General features: G+C 42.6%; 1 protein-coding gene across 2 annotated transcripts in view; it reads left to right on the top strand.

Annotated features, from left to right (window-relative positions):
• Map4k5 (mitogen-activated protein kinase kinase kinase kinase 5) overlaps nt 1–20,567 on the top strand; it is an 88,303-nt gene that overhangs the window by 59,470 nt on the left and 8,266 nt on the right. For both annotated transcript variants that reach the window (XM_052185725.1, XM_052185727.1), the window contains exons 15-27: nt 518–585; nt 2,952–2,994; nt 3,498–3,651; nt 4,683–4,780; nt 5,286–5,327; nt 6,259–6,343; nt 7,504–7,583; nt 7,961–8,021; nt 12,134–12,248; nt 12,559–12,617; nt 14,405–14,508; nt 14,876–15,053; nt 19,099–19,167. In XM_052185725.1, the coding sequence (XP_052041685.1) occupies nt 518–585; nt 2,952–2,994; nt 3,498–3,651; nt 4,683–4,780; nt 5,286–5,327; nt 6,259–6,343; nt 7,504–7,583; nt 7,961–8,021; nt 12,134–12,248; nt 12,559–12,617; nt 14,405–14,508; nt 14,876–15,053; nt 19,099–19,167 (1,156 nt within the window). The remainder of the gene's footprint in view (nt 1–517; nt 586–2,951; nt 2,995–3,497; nt 3,652–4,682; nt 4,781–5,285; nt 5,328–6,258; nt 6,344–7,503; nt 7,584–7,960; nt 8,022–12,133; nt 12,249–12,558; nt 12,618–14,404; nt 14,509–14,875; nt 15,054–19,098; nt 19,168–20,567) is intronic.

Genomic DNA, 20,567 nt, shown 5'->3' on the forward strand with positions numbered 1-20,567 from the left:
AAATAATGTTAAGATTGGACTACAAGATTCCTTAATGTCTACTTTTTATTGTTGTTCTTGGTTTTTTTTTCTTTGTTTTTTAATCAATACAAGTAAAGTTTCTAATGGATTTTAGTGGCATTCTTACCATTTGTTTCTGTATACATCAGCATTTTTCATACACATTTAATGGATTATTTATTTAATTGTCTTGGTCAATAGAATAGTTATGAAAATAATTAAAATTTTTGTGGGCTATTTTGTTTTGTTTTTACTTGTCAAATTGAAAGCTATATTTAGTAGGTTTGAGGAAGTTCTTATTTTTACATCAGTTGATAATGAGTCATTGATCTAAAAGTATCAAGTGACAGACAAATTACATAGGCATAAAACCGATGAGATGCCTCCGTAACTAGTGGCTACAACATCCGGGTTTTCTTGAACCAGATAATTTGTCTGATATAAAATTAGTAATCAAAAGGATGATATTAGCTTGGTTAATGTGTGAATGTAACACTCTAAACTATGACCTGCACAGGGACTCTCATCAGAACCAAACTTTATATTACATTGGAATCCTTTCGTGGACGGTGCAAATACAGGCAGGTAAGTTGATTTCTAATTGGTGACCTAATGATGTGAGCAGCTCTGATGGAGATTGGTCTCAAAGTTCCCAGTGTAGCACTCTGACTTACATTACTAACAAAAATGTCGTAAGCTACATGGTAAGATTTTAAAGGGTCTCTGTTGTATGGGAGAGAGGGTTGTTTTATTTTCTCCTTTTGTTTTGTTTTGTTTTTCGGTTGTTTGCTTTGCAGCAGGTTCATGTTATGTAACCCTGGCTTGCCTGGCTGCCTTCTAGTTAGGCCAGGTTGGCCTCAAACTTGCAGGCATGTGCCACCATTCCTGACATGGTTTTTAGTTTAGTATGAATATATTATGTGTAATGATGATGTATTAACAGATGCCAATGGGGAAATAATATTGTAATGGTGGTCAAGAAACCCTTGTTCTAGTTCTTTAATGTAGTTTCTTCATATTCTAGACCTGTCTTTATTTAACAGTGAATTGAGGGCCTGGCTTGTTTACATGTTTGTGCAATTCAGTTACCTGGAGGTAAAATGTAGTCACTGAAAATGTAGACTTCTGGGTCCCCACATTAGGCCAATAGTGCTGAGGCGGGCAAACTGTACCTTGTGGGTCAAAGCTAGCTGCTGCCTATTCATTAACAATGGTACTTGGGGAAGAGAGGAGCAGGAAAACAATAGGGAGTAAGTGGGTGGAGAGATGGCTCAGCAGTTAAGAGCACTTGGTTCCCCCCCCCCTCCCGTGGACCTGGGTTGAGTTCCCTGCACCTACATCCTGCAGCTCACAACTAACTATAGCTCTACTTTCAGAGAAGCCAATGCCCTCTTCTAGCCTCTGCAAGCTATTGCACACATATGGTATACATATATATACTCAGGCACCTATACATACATGTGCATCGTACACATAAAATTAATAAATAAAAGTTCAAGTTAAAAAGGGATATTTGCATTTTGAATGGATTAAAAATAAAAGAGTAAAATTTTGTTATGTGGAAAGATTGACTGAAGTTAATGTCAGTGTCAGTCAAGATCATCAGGACACACCCATATTCAGCACTTTATGTACTGTTTATAACTGCTCTCACCCTGTGTTGGTAGAGCGGTGACTACTGTATGCCGTCTGAAGTATACAATCTTTCAGATCTGGCCCCTGCCAGCAGTCTTAGTGATGGACTCTAAAGACCCTGGCAGGTTCCTGCTTCATGGAAAGGCTCTGGAGAAGCGTGCATGGCCGTTGAGCGGTGTCGCTATCTCTCGGGCTTTGATCTGCCCGCTGCTCACCTGGAGCTCTCAAGCTGCAGGTTCTGATGCAGTGAGTTCTCCATGGGTTCACTCGTCGACTCTCAGGGACCTCCCTTGAGTAACAGGGTTAATCATGCAGGCACATGCACCCGTGGGCTCCAGAATTCTGAGTTTCATTGTTGGCTGTTTTGTTCTTGTGTGCTTTTATTTTCATTTGGTCTTTGTCTTTTGAAGGCAGGCTTCCATATAGCCCAGGCTAGCCTTGAGCCCCTAGACTCCCTTGCCTCTGCCATCTTGGCGCTAGGATTGCAAGCATGTGCATTATACTCAGCTTGGTGGGAGGGAAGTTTGATTTTACTTTTTAATATTTTATAAATGCACAACCTTGTTTTGTTTATTCACTTTTCATTAGTTTAGATTCTTTGGGGATACCGCGTGACATGGGTCCTGTATACAACATGTTAGCAAAAAGGTAGCTTAGAGTGTGGCACACCCCATGTTACTGTCCCCATGCACACGAGTCACCTCTCCCAGGTCACCCGGGCTCTGTTGAGTTGCCACCAGGCTTCCCTGCACTGTTCTTTGCTTTGTACCAATCAGTACATCTCTTGACAAAGTAAAATGCCATTTCATCTCAAGCATCAGCACCTCTGCTTATAAAAAGAGTCTCGAGTCTCTGTGTTCCCCTGTTTCTGGAACCCTGCTTACTGCCAACAAAGGGGCTTGCACCATCACCTTCCAAACACACACTTGCCTTTCAGAAGATCTGTTCCAAGCAGGTCTCCACAGGATTGTGGAGGGTTAGTTTGTTTATTTTGTTGCTGGGAAACAAAACCAGAGAGCCCTGACCATACTAACCATGTGCTCTGCCCGTGAGCTGTACCCAAAGCCTGAATTTACCTCTCTACTAAGCTTAATCTAATGTAAATTACACATTAAGTACAGCAAAATAGAACTGAAAAAGACATTGTATCGCTTTACAGTGGCTTTTCTAATAGTCTTAGAATGTGAGGTCAGAGGTCGCTGTCCCTGTTTGTCTCTCAGAGCCTCTGGGTGTCAGCCTGTCAGTGCACATGTGGCGTTGTCGTCTGTGTCCCAGCTGTGTGTGATCATCTAAGTTGAGTTTTTTTCTTTCATTAGATCAACCTCTAAGCGTGCAATGCCACCTCCGCTACCTCCTAAGGTAAGGCTGAAGGGTTTTGAACAATGCCTCCTTCATATAATTACATTTTAAAAATAATTTCATTGACTTTGTTCAAAGTTTTCAAGTTTATTAATTTTCTTTAGAAGGTTAAGATAGAAATACATTGCAAAGAGGATTCTATGTAAAATAATATCCTTTAATAGATGCCAGAAAGAAATAAGGTTTTGCTCATTTGAAATAATATCTGACTACATGGAGGGAGATACAAAGTTTATTTATCATCACTATTTATTACTGTAATTTGACATTTCAATCGGACCATTCTTCATTAAGTCATCATCTTTGTCAGTTTCTACTTGTTAAATATATGGCAACTGCTTATGTAATTTTATTGGTTATAAAATTTTTATGTTTTGAGGTTGGGACTCATTTTAAAACACACAAGTTAAAATTATATTCGTGTTGGGCAGTGACTCACTTGAGTACCTTGCTGAAGATTACTGTCACCTTTTAAAGAATACTTTCTTACCCTTTGTCATTAGCCAAGGATAAATAGTTACCCCGAAGACAGCCTTCCAGATGAAGAGAAATCATCTACCATCAAACGCTGCCCTGATCTGGAGACCAGAGCACCTCAGGTCCTCAGAAGACAGAGCAGCCCAAGCTGTGTTCCTGCAGCGGAGACATCCTCTATAGGTACGACCAGCATCCCAGCATCGCTGGCTTACACAGCATCCCATATTCTGTGATCTAGATGAGTCAGACAGATGGGATGGAAAGCCCTTCTCTTCCAGGGTCTAAGGCTATCTCTTTTCTTCAGTCAGTCCTTTTGTAGCCTTACCTTCGTTTCTGTGTTTTAACCATACACAAATGAACTGTGAAAGATTCAGACCATTTCAGCCTCATCCAGCCACCTGAGTAAATATTATAGGATCCAGAAGAAGAACTCTGTGTCCTTCCCACTAGGAGGGTAGAAGCTGTGACAGAAGTTATACCTATATCCAGGTAACATCATAAAAGATGGCTGAGCGTGGTGGCGCTTACCTGTCATCCCAGTACTCCAGGGGCAGAGACCAGCCTAAACAACATAAGACAGGGCTCTGTAATTAATTTTAAAAAATTGATATGATGGAGGGAAGGAAAAAAACGACAGGTGTGTGGTGTTTCCTAAAACATAACCGTATTAGCAGAACCCTGGCGTTTCTGAGAGAGGTGAGGACAGAGCGTAGTGAGGGTGGGTTACTGGAGGATGCTAAGGGCTTCCAGGGCATACAGGGCGGAGAGCCAGTGCTTAGGCAGTCTTGGAGAATAAGGAGGAGTAGGCAAATACACTAGCTCTGAATGGTGTTTGAAGTAGTCTAGTATGCTGCGAGAGTGAGACTTAAGGTAGAACTGAGCGTGTCAATTGGTTTCTGTGGGAAAAGGTGTCGAGTATACTTGTCAGTAGGATAGGTGTTATTTGTGTTCACAGAGTGTCTGTCATAATTTGAGAGCATCACTAAGGATGCGGTCCACCCTAAGAGTCTGGAGGGCAGCACGGAGGATGAATTAGCCCACGTGACAGAAACCAACCTGCATCCAAACTCACACAAGAGGAGGGGGAATGATGTGGGCAAAGAAAAGTTATTTTTCACAGAACGTTCTTGTGTGCTCATTCAACTTTACACTTGATCTTAGCCAAAAGGCCGAGAAGCGATCTCATTCAACTTTAACCATGGCTCCCTTAGGAAACGGTGATGGCATTTCAAAGCTCATCAGTGAAAATACAGAGGGGTCCGCACAAGCTCCGCAGCTACCTCGAAAGAAGGACAAGCGGGACTTCCCTGTGAGTACAGCGGGCTTCAGACGTTGTTTATAGTGCATAGCTTCTCTTAGCAAGGATAGAACCCAAGTGACTGGAGCTGAGCATGGTGATGTCGCTGCAGCTTCACCAGAGGCTGAAGCTGAAGAGTCACTAGAGTCACAAGTCTGCGGTCATGGTGACAATACAAAGACTGTTTCTTTTACATGTATAGAGATGGCTCAGCAGTTGAGATCACTGGCTGCTTTTCCAGAGGGCCTGCTTCAATTCCTACGCTCACTTGACAGCTCTCTCCCATCTGTAATTTCAGTCCCCGGGGATCTGACACGTCTTCAGGCCTCCACAGGCACCAGGCACACACACGGTGCACATATATACATGCAGGCAAAACACCTATATATATATAAACTAAAAATAATTTTAAAACAAGTATTATGTATAATAACTGAAATAGTAAGTAGCTCACATTTTATTTTTAAACCTAGGGTTTCTTACAGTATTAAAAATTACTTAAATTTTTTTTTCACAGAAACCAGCCATTAATGGCCTTCCACCCACCCCAAAAGTGCTGGTAAGGACTGTTTTCATAAGACCTATTTGCTGATTTTTTTTCTTAATCTCTTTAGAAGAAGTAGAGGTAGATTTTCTGCCAAATACATTCAGTCACTAGAGGAAAGAATTTGATAAATATAAAGTTGGGGGTAGCTATAAATGTACTGTAGTCTGATCACATACCCCAGTTTAAGTGGAGTAGTTAAAATTTGGAGACCAAGTTGGATGTAATAGCAGGTCTGTATATAATCTTAGCATTCTGTAATGCTAAGGCAGAAAGATCATAGGTTCAAAGTCAGTCTGGCCCACACTTTGAGCAATCAGATCTCAAAGGAGGCGGAGGGGAGGAGGCAGGGGTAAGTTCAGGGATGAGGGAGGGAAAAAAGAGGAGGGGGGGCAGAGAGAGAGGAGAGAAGCAAGAACAGAAAGAAAAACAAAATTGAGAATTTATGAATTCTGGCAGGGGATTCTCAGATTAGCATCTAAACACCTAGCTTGGTGCTACACTTACTCTGTCATCTTATGGTGAGCTGTGCTGCTGACTGTAAGCAGGATGCTTTATGAGTTAAGCACTGTGATTCAGTTAACACCTAGAATATGAACTTGGACCTTTGTTGTGTGAGTTCTAGAATTACACTGCAGTTCTCACACTACAGTGATGCTGAAGAAATCAAATATTATTTCACTAATGTTAGTCCTCAAGTAATAACTTAAAGTTCATGCAGCTAGTTAACTATGTAGATGTTTGGTAAATTTGATGCATTAACTCTGAAATGGAAAGAAAAGGAAAACCATGACCCTTGGGAGACTAAAAAATTTTAACTGTTAAAAAGTTGTATTTTGTTTTGAGGACAACCACAAATTTTCTTCAAAGCATTTGGCATTGCATGATTTTCTGGAAATATTAAAATTACATAAAGAAATAAGCTATCTTTCCTTTTTTTATAAAGATGGGAGCATGTTTTTCAAAAGTATTTGATGGCTGCCCCTTGAAAATTAATTGTGCGACATCCTGGATACACCCTGACACAAAAGGTACGATCTCTGATTATATATGTGTAGATACCTCCTATAAAATGTTTATTGTAGGGAAGATCTTTATAACTAGTGAATTGAAGTTGTTAACTTTAAAATTATCACCTTAGATACCAAATAGTATAGGAACCTATGACAAGCTAATTCCTTAGGTAGGCTTTGACTGAAGACCATTCAAGCTGAGCAGTGTCTAGGAACTGTTGTTGTGAGGAAGGAAAGAGCTGTCACAGCAGTGGGCTTAGTATGTAAGGATGAGCCAATCCGTTACCAGCCACTGAAGTCCACAGCAGTGTGCCCCCACAGGCAGGGGACAGCATTGTCTCAATTGCAGTGCTCTTTACTGTGAAAAACTTGTTAACAACAAAAGAACTATGCTAAAATATTTAGGAGCAAAGGAGTTTTGTGCTTGTAGCTTGGCCTGTGGGCACGAGTGGGCATGCGTGAGGAAGATGTAATTCAAGACCAGTCTGGGGTAAACAGGGATGATATCTCAAAGAAAAAGAAAAGAAAGAAAAGAAAATCAGGAAACATCGATATTTCTGTTTCACTGCCTCCACTATTGTAATTTCTCCAATCTAACATTCAGTTTAAAATTCCACATCAGTCCTTTTGGATTGATTGACACGTCCATGTTCAGGAGGGTGTGTCTGTCACCGTGGCTCATTCTGACACTTACATCTTCCCAGGATTTGTGGGGAACCTCGGTGTGTGTCCTTCTGCATGGGGATAGTCCCTTACCTTCCTCTCTGTTTCACACTTACCTTCCACAGAGTAAGAATCAGCCTTCTCTCCCAGAAACTCTGGTTCTTTTTAATGGTAATGATATTTAGAAACCAACATTTGAGCAAGGAATATGTTCATTATTTGTGGTATGTCATGGTTTATATCTGGTGCATAATTGAGTATTTGGAGTGACTTATAGAAATGCACCGTTGTAACAACAGTTTAAAATTCAATTGAGAGGTAGCATGATAGTGAAGTCTTACACAGCATGTATTTACATTTTAAAACTTGGGAAAGAAACATGGCGGCATGAATGTTAGAAAATGATTGTGAATGTGTGGCCAACTCATGCTAAATATTACTTCATTTAGCCCTTATCTGAGTGAACAATTTCAGAAAATGATAATAAAGTCTGGAAACTTTATTTGCAATTATAGATCAGTATATTATTTTTGGAACTGAAGATGGTATTTACACACTGAATCTCAATGAGCTACACGAAGCAACTATGGAACAGGTAATAAGAACTTTAAGTTAAAGAATTAGTTTGAGAAAATTGGACAAAAGTATCAGAGTTTGAAATTTGTTTGTATGAGCTCTAGTCTTAATTTTTATGGTGTAAATATTTAAAGGAATGACAGGGTACTGTCTTCGTGTTTATGTTGATTCTGTTTTCTCTTATGGTTTTGGGGATTTTCATGAAGAAAGAATTTTATAGTACTATTTGTTTTGCATGGTGCTGGGGATCAAGCCCAGTGCCTTGTGCATGGGCAGACCATGCTCTGCCTCTGAGTCCCATCCCCAGCACCACCTCTTCACTGTGGGGGCTCTGGGGGCAGGGTAAGAGGAGAGAGTGCAAGCCTTACTGTTCAATAATCTTCTTCTTCCCTTCAGTTATTTCCACGGAAATGTACATGGCTCTACGTCATCAATAATACACTGATGTCATTATCAGGTATGCATGATGATGAAAACCATTGGCAAGTAGAGAAATGTGATGTTAGTGTACACTGTATGACCATGCTATTTGTTTGAGCAAGATCCAGTCCTCCTTCCTGCATCGGGACACCCGAGGGAGGGAAACATGATGGTGATCTGCTGAGCCCTTTCCTTCCATAGCTTTTACCATTGCTGGCTGCACTCTGCCTCCCCAGTGTTAGCAGTGTAGCTAGAGGAAGAAGAGGGTTCTTCTTCTTCCTCTTTCAAGCTACCTCCTTTCTCCATAAACTTTAGCAAACCACCCACTCTTAGCCTCGATGGCATCAAAAACAAAAAACAACAAAAATCTCATGAGGTTGTTGTGAGGGTTAAGTAAAATAACAGCTCAGTGCTAAATTCTAAAGTCTTGTACAAATGTTGTTCTGGATCAGTATAAAGCACCTCAGACTGGTGCTTTAAAGTCTGCTTATGCAGGGGTCTGGGGCCATAGATAGCTCAGTCTGTGGAGTGCTTTACAGCAAGCACAAGAACCTGTGTTCTATCCGCAGCATACGTGTAAAGAGCCAGTGTGGTGCACACTTGGAATTCCAGTCGTAGGGAGGCAGAAGCGGGAGGCTCCTTAGGCTCACTAACCAGCAAACCTAGTCTGGTAGGTGAGTTCCAGACCAGGAAGAGAACCTGTCTCAAAAACAAGAGAGACACTGACTAAAGAACAGCGATCAGTATTGATCTCTAGCCTATTGAACATGCGGAACATACACACCAGTGCGCGCGCTCGCTCGCGCTCTCTCTCTCTCTCTCTCTCTCTCTCTGTCACACACACACACACAAACGCACACACGCACGCACGCACACACACTTATCTAAACAAGATGATCCCAGAACAACCTGTTCTGATTTTAGCATAGTCAGGTTTTTTGGTAGCTGGTGGTAATGAAAGGATTGGATATGTTGCAGTATCTTTAGACTTTTGTAGTTCTTCTTATCCAGTATCGTAGTCACTGTTCTGTTGCTGTGAAATGACACCATGACCAAAACAACTCTTATAAAGAAAAAGCAGTCAACTGGGGTCTTTCTTAGAGTTTCTGAGGTTTAGTGGATTGTCATCAAGGCAGGGAGCGTGATAGCATGCAGGAAGGCACCAGATCAGTAGCTGAGGGCTACACCCAGGAGACTAGGACTGGCATAGGTACTAAGGCCAGATCGACTAATCCTTCCAATCCTTTCAAATAGTACTGCTCCCTAATGACTTAGCTTTCAAATATATAAGCCTGTGGGGCCTATTCTTAGTCAAACCACCACACCCACCAAACAATACTTTCTTACACATTAGACTTACATAGCTACCTGGATGCTAACTAATTGATTTCATTTGCAGTACAAGATATCTAATTATTGTTTCTCCCTGGTAGTGATTCTTCAGAAATCTGTGTTTGAGCTAATAACAATGTTATCTTATGTATAAGAGGCAGAGATTTCCTAAAGAAGTAGTTTTCAATCTTCCCAATGCTGTGACCCTTTTATATAGTGTCTTAGTTAGGGTTTTATTTCTGTGAAGAGATACCACATCCAAAGTAACTCTTATAAAGGCTAACATTTAATTGAGGATAGATTACGGTTTCAGAGGTTTAGTCCATTCTCATCGTGGAGGGAAGCATGGCAGCTTGCAGGAAGAAATGGTGCTATAGGAGCCATGAGTTCTGCATCTTGATGGAAAGGCAGCCACAGGAGACTGGAATCCACAGGCAGCCAAAACGATGCTCACTTCCTTACTAGCCAGAGCTTGAGCTTATGTGAGACATCAGAGCCCACCCCCACAGTGATGCACTTCCTCCAACAAAGCCACACCTAATCCAACAAGACTACACCTCCTAATAGTGCCACTCCCTATGGGCCAAGCTTTCAAACACATGAGTCTTTCAAACACATACCTATTCTAACTACCTCGTACTGTTCCTCGTATTGTGGTGAGGTGACCCTGAACCATAAATTATTTTTGTTACTACTTCATAATTATAATTTTGCTAGGTATAATGTAAATATCTGTGTTTTCCAATGATTTTAGGTGACCCCTGTGAAAGGGTCGTTCTATGCCCCAAAGGGCCGCTGCTCTCAAGAGTACTTAATCTCTTTGGTTTTAATTATGATTAGCCTGTTATTTTTTATTTTATTTAGCCAATATTCATATATTACTCTTATAAAAAGAAATAAACCCAATTCTTTTTGAGTGACTTCTAAATTTTTTTTACCAAACTTAATTCACTTTATTTTTTCTAACATAAAAACCCTTATGGAGCCACAGTGGGAGCCTGGGTCCTATGAACCAGAGTGGGATATGTGTTTCCACAGATGGTCAGTGAATTCCTGAAAGAGAGACTTGGTAAACACAGTTTCTTTCCAGGTCTGGGGCCAAGTAGCTGTAGATCGTGGAGATGCCATCAAAGGTGAACTGCCCCGGGTGGCAGTGCAGCCCCTAGCTGATACACAGTGGTCATCAATTCCCCCAGGCATCAGCAGCTTCTCGGGCACAGGGGCAGAGGTGAAGCCAGGGCTTCTGGGACAGGGATGAGGTGCGCAGAGCCACAGTAACCTCTCCCATTGCATGGGATGCTGTGGGGCTTGCCTGTCTTTCCCCCCAAGTACTCTCTGGACAGGGAGACTAGGAAAGCTTGGCCAGATGTCAGCCCCTCGCACGGCAGTGGCTGCCTCCTGGAGCAGGTAGCACCAAGACCAGTGTGACCATTGTAGTCCCAAGTAGTGACAAAGGCCTTGAAGCTGGCCCAATGCACTGCCCAAGTCACTTGTGCTCTGGCGGAATCTCTAGAACCTCATCCTTTAGTAATGCTCCAGGACAAATCAGGGATCACAGATGTCCTGATAGCCAGGAGAATTGGCAGATTACCCTCCAACCCCAGAATTTGACCTTCATGTCCCTGACCAGGCGGTCCAGTTTGGTGAGGGAAGTCTACTTCTTGTCTTCTACTTTACATCCATGAGTGCCGTGGCTCCTAAGATCACTGTGGAAGCGCCCATGGCCTCTCAAGCTTGGGTCTCCCAGTTCCCCAGCCTGTCCTGCTGCATCAGAGCAGCAATTCTCTGTAACTCCTGCCACTTTTACCATTAGACATAGCTTTAAAACCATACAGAGTACACCTTATATTTTCATGAAGTAACATGGGATGACAGGGAATAGTTTCTGATGAAATCATTTCTATAATGCAGTTAGAATTGCTTCCTAAAACAGAACATAAGTATCAGAGCAAGTCCCTGTGAATAGGAAGATGGAGGGAAAAGGAAGGTACTATGTTGGCCAGAACGTTTCTCTTCTGAGAAAACACAGAAATCGTTGTGAGGATAAATACCTGTGTGGTGTGTTTGTGCTGGTGAGTGCTGTGCTGTTAGAATCAGATGGTGCTCGCCTGTATCTGCTGCTGAGCATAGCTTCAGTGTGACGGTGTGCGTGGTACACCACCATGCTAGGGCTCATACAACTGGCTTATTTCACTTCTTCTTTTATTACAATCTGTGCATTCAAAATTTATTCACAGTTTTAATGAAAAGTAATTCTGTGGATTGCTGATAGATAAATCTGTCCCGAAGTGCTAAGTGCAGCACAGCAGAGTTTTCTGTTTTGTCTGCACTCCTGTAACTGCTTATAACATGTGTGCACAGTATTTAACAGTTTCTCTTTCTCCTCAAGTATCAAGCAGATTACATTTATTCTTCCTAGATTACCTATTTGTCAAACATGTCTAAACAGAATTATCCACTTGCTTAAAAATAAGTTTACCATTACTTTCAAAATAATACTAACCAAGTCTGTTGTTGTGTTTTGCATGTTTTTCTGTTTTGCTTGGTCCTTGGACCTTACTGGACTCGTCACCTTAGAAGGTAATTGCACTTTTTTTTCTTTTTGGCACTTTTTTTTTCCTTTCATTTTGAAACAGGGCTTTACTATGTAGCCCTGGCTGTCCTGGAACTCACCAGGTAGATTGGGCTGGCCTTGAACTCACAGAGATCCACCCGCCTCTTCCTCTATGCCTGGCTAGTTGCATTTTCTTTTACTTGAAACTTATCTTTTTCTAATGAAATTTGTTATAGTAAACGTGACTTCTTTCTTTTCCACAGGAAAAACCTTCCAGCTCTACTCTCACAACCTTATTGCTTTGTTTGAACAAGCCAAAAAACCAGGGTTAGCCGCCCACATCCAGACTCACAGGTTTCCTGACCGCATTCTGCCAAGGTACAGAATTAGATCCTACTGGGCTGAGAATATGTGTTATGTGTGTCTTCTTTTTTTTAAGCTGCCAGTGTTCCTTGTCTAGTGAAACAGCTTCCTTTTCTTAATTTACATGTCATCCAGACTACAAATAATTTGTATTCATACGTGGAAACCATATGCAAGTTTTATAATGAATTCTTTATTCTATAAAGTCATAATCTAAAGTCAGAGTCCAGGGTGATTTATTCTTAAGCCCCGTCTTGTTTGATTCTGCTATAGTGGTTCATATGCAGCCACAATACAGTCCATTCATAATATCTTACATTTGCAGAAAATTTGCCTTAACAACAAAGATTCCCGATACAAAAGGCTGCCACAAATGCTGCATAGGTGAGTAACTTCAACCTTGATGGTTAGAACTTTTACTATCTTTCAAATTACTTGAAGAATCTCATAGTATCAGTAAGAGGGAAAGTATGTATGGGAGCTTCGCCGACTGTGGATAGTATCATTCCCACAGACCCCAGATGACCCCAGAAAGGGTGATGCCCACAGTCATGGTGACAGGATAGACCAGAAGCACAAATTGACTTCAGCTGCATGTAGGAGAGCAGGGGGCATAGTGCAGGGCAACCAGGCATGGCGCTGCTGCAGTGTGGCATCCTGTTGTCCTCATGGTATGACTGGGTGGCAGCTCACATAACACTGCCTTTCGGGTGTTGGTTCCAACATTCAGATTTTTACTGGGGCTCCATCATGAAGGCATGAGATTACCCACATAGCTGATCTCATTTCCAACCCATCTAGTGACTAGTTGATGCTAACTGAGCCAAAGCCCCCACCCAGAGTCACACCATTGGTCTTTCTCAGACTAAAATGATCTGGTGTCGATGGCCCCACTAAATTGCACTGTCAGATATCAGACCTGAGGGGAAGGTTCAAGCACAGCATTCCAAAGGGTCCGAGGGTTTAGCGGGTGTTTCTGGAGGAGGACTGTCAGAGGATGGCTTGAAGCCGAGGTGCATTCCTTACTACAGAACTGTTGCACTTACTCCTTAAATCAAGCTTGACACTGACTGTCACAAGGCAGTGACAGAACCTAGGATCAGATCTCAGCCCAGTCTCTTCAAATCTTGAACTTCTAATGTCAGGGAGTTGTTTGACTGATCAATGAACTTATATATTTCTCTTCATGAAAAGATATTCTGTAGAACAAAGTACTCATCTTCAGTGTGCTCTGGCCACAGTCATATGTCATTTTATGGTATACGTATCACTGGGTGATTTAACCTTGTACATACACAAACCAAGTGATTTGTCACCAAGTAATGTCATCTGTGGACCCAGCCTTTGCTGACTGACATGATATTATGCAGTGAGTGACGATATACTCTGATTTCAGCTTCCTAGGGAGAATTAATAAGAATCATGTGTCTGCTGTCATCCCAAGATCTGTGACTTAGAAAGGTCTTTTAAAAAAAAAAAAAGGTCTTAATTAAGACGATGCAGTTCTGCAGAACTTAGGAAACGTGCCTGCTCACATAGCCATTGCGTGTTGTAGTTGATGGCGGTCACTGGAAGACAGACAGACCAAGGGCTGGAGAGATGGCTCAGCAGTTAAGGGCACTGACTGCTCTTTCAGAGGTCCTGAATTCAATTCCCAGCAACCATATGGTGGCTAGCAACCATCTGTAATGGGATCTGATAACTTTTTCTGGTGTGTCTGAAGACAGCTACAGTGTACTCATATACATAAAATAAGTAAATCTTTTTAAAAAAAAAAAAAAACAGACCAATATGAATTTTTGTAGATTTGGGTCAAGGATGGTCCAGCAAGATGAATTAATACATGTATTGATTCATATCACATGTTCCTGGGGTTTCCTCACACCAGTAACTGTCTTCATTAAAAAATAAGTCACAAGCTGAGTGTAATAGTGCACATCTATAATCCTATAATCCCAGCACTCAAGAGGCAGAGGCAGGACCTCTCTGTGTTCCAGGCGAGTTCCAGACCAGCCAGAGCTACACAGTGAGACCCTATATAAAAAGAAAAGTCACTTGACTTTTAGGTGAATGTAGTTCAACTGTTACTTTACCTAAACTAATTATATTTCCTCATCAGATCAAATTCAGTGATGTGTATGTGGCTAGGATTTCTTTTTCTTTCTTTTCAGTTAGAAACCCTTACACGGGACATAAATACCTCTGCGGGGCTTTGCAGTCTGGAATTGTTCTGCTTCAGTGGTATGAACCAATGCAGAAATTCATGCTGATAAAGGTACATATGGCTTTCTTGCATTTTTCCCTGTTGAGAAAGCACTGTGCATGACGAAAATTGCTAAAGCTGTAATTACTGCTGTTAGGAACAGCCCCTTGAGAATCAGTAGGAAGTGTGTCTGTGACGTTTTATGTTCTTCTTAGTAATGTCTTCTCTATAGCTTGCTGTTATTTACTAAGCTTCTGGAATCATCGTAGCCACAGATTTTAATGTGGCGCGTCCTCGGAAGTTTCTCTGCCTGCACAGCACTCTTACTTATCGACACAGAAGCAGCTTTTATAGAGCGAGGCAGCCTTTGGGCTGACTTCACACAACCAACCCGGTGTGAACAGGAGATTGCTATGTTCCTCTTGTTTGTCTGTTGCAGCATTTTGATTTTCCTTTACCAAGTCCACTGAATGTTTTTGAAATGCTGGTGATCCCAGAGCAGGAGTACCCCATGGTTTGTGTTGCTATCAGCAAAGGCACGGAGTCAAACCAAGTAGTCCAGTTTGAGACAATCAACTTGAATTCTGCATCTTCATGGTTTACAGAAATTGGTGCAGGTGAGTGTTTTTCCCTTTGTTATGTTCATGCTTTTACCTATTATCAGAGGCAAAGACTTAAGTTCCGTCATTGTAGGCTTCTAATAAACGTACCAGCATAGGGACTGGAGAGAACGCAGTGGTCAAGAGCACTGGCTGCTCTTTCAGAGGACCTGGGTTCAGTTTCCAGCACCCACATGGTGGCTCATGACTGTCAGTAGCACCAATTACAGGGGATCCAACATCCTCATATAGACATACATGCAGGCAAAACACCAGTGAATATAAAATACAAATAATTTATTTAAAAAATAAAAATAATGTAAGCATAATTTTCTAAGTAAAAAATTATCTACATTTCTAAATAATAAATTATCTACATATAGTTTGTGATCTTTACGCAGGGGCCTTTTTTTCTTTTCTTTCTTTTTTTGGTTTGTTTGTTTGTTTGTTTATGGGTGATACACATAACTGTGGAAGTCCATTCTCTCCTTCCACTGTGTGAGTTCTAGGACTTGAACTCAGATTGTCAGGCTTGACAGCAAGAATTTCATTGCCCCTTTGCCCAAGGAAATTTTAAATAAATTATTTTTACTGAAGTTTTAAATATTCTTGACATTTAAAAATCTAAGCTGTTGACAGACTGGAGAGCTAGCACCATGCTTAAGATCTGGCTGTTCCTGCATCCACAAGTGGCTCACAGCCATCTGTAGCTCCAGTTCCAGAGGGTCTGATGCCCTCTTCTGGCCTCCATGGACGCCAGGCAACACCTGAGATACACAGGTGCATGTGGAGGCAGACACATAAACATAAACAAAATAACTTTAAACTTCAAGTCTGAATCGTTACCAGTGTGTCATTGGCTTACTAAATATTTGTGTTTTGTGATATATTCTTAATTTTTATTAGCATCTCAAGCTGGAAGCGTTCCCTTTGGTCCCTACCCTGTTTATCCTGTCTTCTCTCTCTACCTTTCCCCTCTATGATTGGCTGGTTAATGTTACAGTTTATCACGTGTCTCAGTGAAAGCTCTGGAAGGCCAGGGAAGTTTTTCCCACAGTTTAAGTTTGGAGAAGTCAGGCAAGAAGGCGTTTTCAAATGAGAACCGTACCCAGTGCCACTAGCCAGTGGGGCCTCAAGTCAGTGCTGTCGAGAGATACAGTCTCATAGCTGTCCAAACAGCTGTCACCAAAATACAGGACAACAGCCAACTGTGCAAGGATGCAGAGGGGTTGCTCACGGGGACGCAGTCATATACAACCTTGTGGAAAACAGTTCGGGGGCTTTTCAGAAGGCTGGAAGTAGAGCCACTGTATCACCCAGCAGGTTCTCTATTGGGTGTGCACTCTTTTCCAGAGAAAATAAAATCAGTATACTGTAAAGAGCTGCACACACATACTCATGCTAACATTCTCCACAATAATCACAGTAGGGAAACGAATCACCTTCGATTGACGTCAGCAGATGAATAGGTGCAGAAGACGTGGTGCCTCTGCGCTGTGGCATATCACTCAGCCATTGAGACATGTGAGCCTGTGCTGGGTGTGGTGGTACATGCCTGTCCTCTCCGCACACAGGAGCCCAAGGGAGGGGCCAAGGTCATTAGCCAGGCCACCCTGAACTCCGTACAGGGAAGAAAGAATACGAATGGATCTAACTTGAGTGTGGATAACATGTTAAATGACGTGTCCATCAGTGGAGAGATGCTGTGTTCTCGCCCACCGATGCTGAAAGCAGGGATCTTGCCAGTCAAGTAGGGTAGATTCCTCGGGAACTCCGCACGCTTGGTAGTCGGGGCCGTGGTTGGGCAGGTATTCTACAGCCCCACAGGGTAGCTGGTTAACAACAATTAAATCTCTGTTTCAAATGTGCTACCAGTGAGGATTTTGGTAGATCAATTTTTTTAAATCTATGAAATACATGAACTGAGAGGGAATCCTCATTTTCCTGTTTGCTGTGCTATGTTGTTTTGTCCTTTGTGAGGCCCGATTCATGAGGCCACTTTTAAACAGATTTCTAGCACACTTTGCTGTCACAGTTTTATCACAGACCTCCTTTACAGTCCTCACTGCATTGTGAGGAACTGTTACAAGGATTGCATTGATGCTTCTTGACTTTGAATAATTGACATTAAGTATCCTGACTGGGAAAGCTAGCATTGACCCCATATTAATGTTACTTTCAGAGTTAGGCCAGCATGTAGCTCACTTGTAGTGTCTATGACTAGCATGCACAAGGACTGTGTTTGATCCCACACAGTACAGTGAAAACTCAGTGTGACCCAGAGATGTCCTAGTTTCAGAACATGATTTTGGGGTGTAGCCATGTGTGGTTACCTAAAAAAATAACACTACCACCATTGTCAGTTTCAAATAACAAGCCTGATGTTATGTGGCTGAAAATTTACTGAAAATTTAGCAAGCTTGCAAGCCCTGAACTATGAATTCAGCTGTGTGGACCAAGCTGTAATTCCCAGTAGGGGAAAAGAAGAAAGCCGCCTGCACCTGAACCTCACCCTTCTCTGTGGTCTTCATGGCGTCTGCAGTTGAGTGCCTGCCTCCCATGAAGCTAACACAAGGGGTGAAGTTCCTATCACCAGAGTAAGCAGCCGAAATACAGATGATTCTTGGTTAGGCAAGTACCACAGTAAGTGGCTATGGGTCAGGTTATTAAAAACGCGACTAGGCCAGGCATGGTGATGGCACATGCCTTTAAGTCAGGCATTCTGGAGGCAAGAGCTGGTGGAGCACAGCGCCAGCCTCTACAGCAGCGCCAGCCCCAGTGACTTCATCCTGTCGCCCAGCACGGTGACTGTTGCATAGTTACCCATGCAGTTCACACCCTCCTTCTCCAGGATGGTGGGTGGGAGAGTACACTTCTTTATGCTAGAAATTCATCGAGTCCTTTTTGGAATTCAGAATCTGAACTGGTTTTTGAGGTTTTGTTGTGGTCTGGTCCGGTGCCTTAGGAGTCATGTCATACCCACCTTTAGCACTGTCCCAGCTAACATGAAAACAGTCCGTAAGTGCTGTCGAGCAAGCCAGGCCCCGAGAGCAGCCTGCTCAGCAGCTCGGCCTTGCACACGGACGAGGCACCCTTTCAGTCCAGCTTCCGTCCTCACAAGTAATCGTTGAGGGAGTATTGACTGTGCTGCTCAGTGACGTGTCTGTAAGGGACCACGTGTCTGCTACAGTGATGGGTGACATGGCTTCTCCATGGTACAGTTAAGGGGAAAATTTTTATTGCAGATATGAGAAAAATAAAGACATCTGGAAGAGTCCAGAGCAGAGAGAGAAAGAAATCAGCAGACTAGACAGGGCCAGAGCTATCTGCAAGAGAGAGGAGATTGACAGGGGTAGAAACTAGACAAAGCCTAGTGAGAGGCCCATCAAGGCCCTTCAAGAATAGCAGGGCCAGAAGGAGCAGCTGGAGGGAGTTTAGGCTGGGGCAGGGGAGGACAGGGGAGTCCGGCTGGGATGCCAGCATGGACTCTGAAGAGTGTAGCTGGTGCTTGTGGTACTGAGGGAGCCTGGCGAGCAGGGCTGGCTTTGATATGCTCGTAGGCACCACGGCAGCCATATGTCCCTTTTGCAAGATTCCTTTTGGTACATGAGAGCGACTTTCAGAAGTTCCTGAGGAATGCTGGTTCTAACTGTCAGACATCCTCCTGGATGAGCTCTGGATATTTGGACTGCCTTTGGGGTTTGGGAAAGTGGAGTTTGCTTTGGACTTGACAGATTCCATCTCTTGTGAGTGCCGAACAAAAATCTAACCATTGTGTGTGTGTATCTTCCTTTCCTTCCACATCACATCCTTCCTTATCACATCATCACAATAGCCCGCCTTTCTAGACTTAAAGTAGTAATTAGTACTGCATTTTAGCTCCGGTAGCCATGTCATCCGAGCTGACATTCGTTCTCCTAAACTGAGGGACATACTTTTTTTTTTTTTGCAATAGCATGACAAGATGCAGTTTGCGCCATGTTTCAAAGTGTAAATCACAGCAAGATTCAAACGTTGCTGGTTTTCGAAGCCCTGTTGTTAACTGTGACCTTTCCCCACTTAGGTAGCCAACAGCTGGATTCCATTCATGTGACACAGTTGGAGAGAGATACTGTTTTGGTGTGTTTAGACAGTGAGTATTATTCTGAAGTTTATTTTGAATGTACTACTTGATAAAGCAACCCCTTTAGTGAACTTAAACTGTTCGGGCCCTTCCTCTTGAAGTGACCTGGTTGTGTTGACTAAGCAGCTAAATCCACTGCAGCAAGAGGCTGGGCTGCTCGCCCTAGGTGCAATTCTTTTGTTTCACGCTTGGCCCACATGGACACATTAGCACCGTCCCCCTCTTAGGGAATCTCTGTATACACTGTCACCTCTCGCTGTGATTATGAGAGTGGGAGGTCACAGTAAACTGTGATCATAGAGTCACCTAACATGAACTTTTGGATGCTTGTCAGTCTAAAGCACTCAGGCTCCTGACATATGCTTATGCTACATGATAATAACATGCAAGAGACATGTTATTAATGGGAGCATGTTGCAGTGTAAGCAGGGAAGGCAGGAAACAACAGCTTTGCAGGCTTGTTTGATTTTGCAGAGGAGGCACTCTGGTCCTCAGAACCCACCTTCTCTTTCTACAGTGATGCAGGATGGACTGTACCTAGTTTGGGGATTATGTTTGGAACATGGCTATACAGCTTGCTTTTAGTGGCTGAACTGCCTGTATGTGTAAGACCATCTCACAACACAGCTGAGTAACCCAAGGCCTGCAGGCCTTCTCTCCTACCGTCCCCCTAGTGAGGGACTAGACTCTAAACACCAGTCAGGTACAAATGCTATGAAATTATCTATAAGCAAGCTGCATCAGTCCTAATAGATACAACAAGTGTTATTAGCATAACACATAAGTGTAACAAGAATCCCAGAAGGCTAAGGCCTTCCTGCTAAACCCTGCATGTCTGGAATCATCGAAGGAAGACCTACCTCACTCTCAGTTTTTATCTCGGTGTCATGTATTGTAACGGTCTTGAGAGCACACTGGTTAACAAGTCTACCTGCTTCCCGACGAAGCCAATTTCTGTTTTTAAAGACGTAGTTTTGAAAAATATGTCCCCTGCTCTGTGATTTATAAGTTGGTTTTGGTAGACAGCAATGGAGACAGGCTTGTAATCTTAGACTGTAGGAGTGGGCAGCTGGAAATTGAAGTGTTTTTTTTAAGTCTCCTTGAGCTAATGGGAGGAAAGCAGGAAGCAGAGGGAAAGGAGCTGTGTTTGCCTGAGCCCAGGCCAGACCTTTCCGCCTGTGCGCCCTCCCTCACACACTGGGCTCCCGTGGCCAGTCTGGAATTGCTGCAAGTGCTACTTGATAAATACAGTGGGATTTGTGAGGGGGGAAAAAGCACAACTTGTTGCTAAATATTCAAATATCCAAGTAGCCACTTTTTTAAAAAATGAAGATATTCAGTATATGCTGTGTAATTTTAAAAATAGCAAAGTCTTACCTATTGAAAACAGGCACTGTAACTGTGTCTTT

The sequence above is a fragment of the Apodemus sylvaticus genome, chromosome 6 (assembly GCF_947179515.1).
Source record: "Apodemus sylvaticus chromosome 6, mApoSyl1.1, whole genome shotgun sequence".
NCBI lineage: Eukaryota > Metazoa > Chordata > Mammalia > Rodentia > Muridae > Apodemus > Apodemus sylvaticus.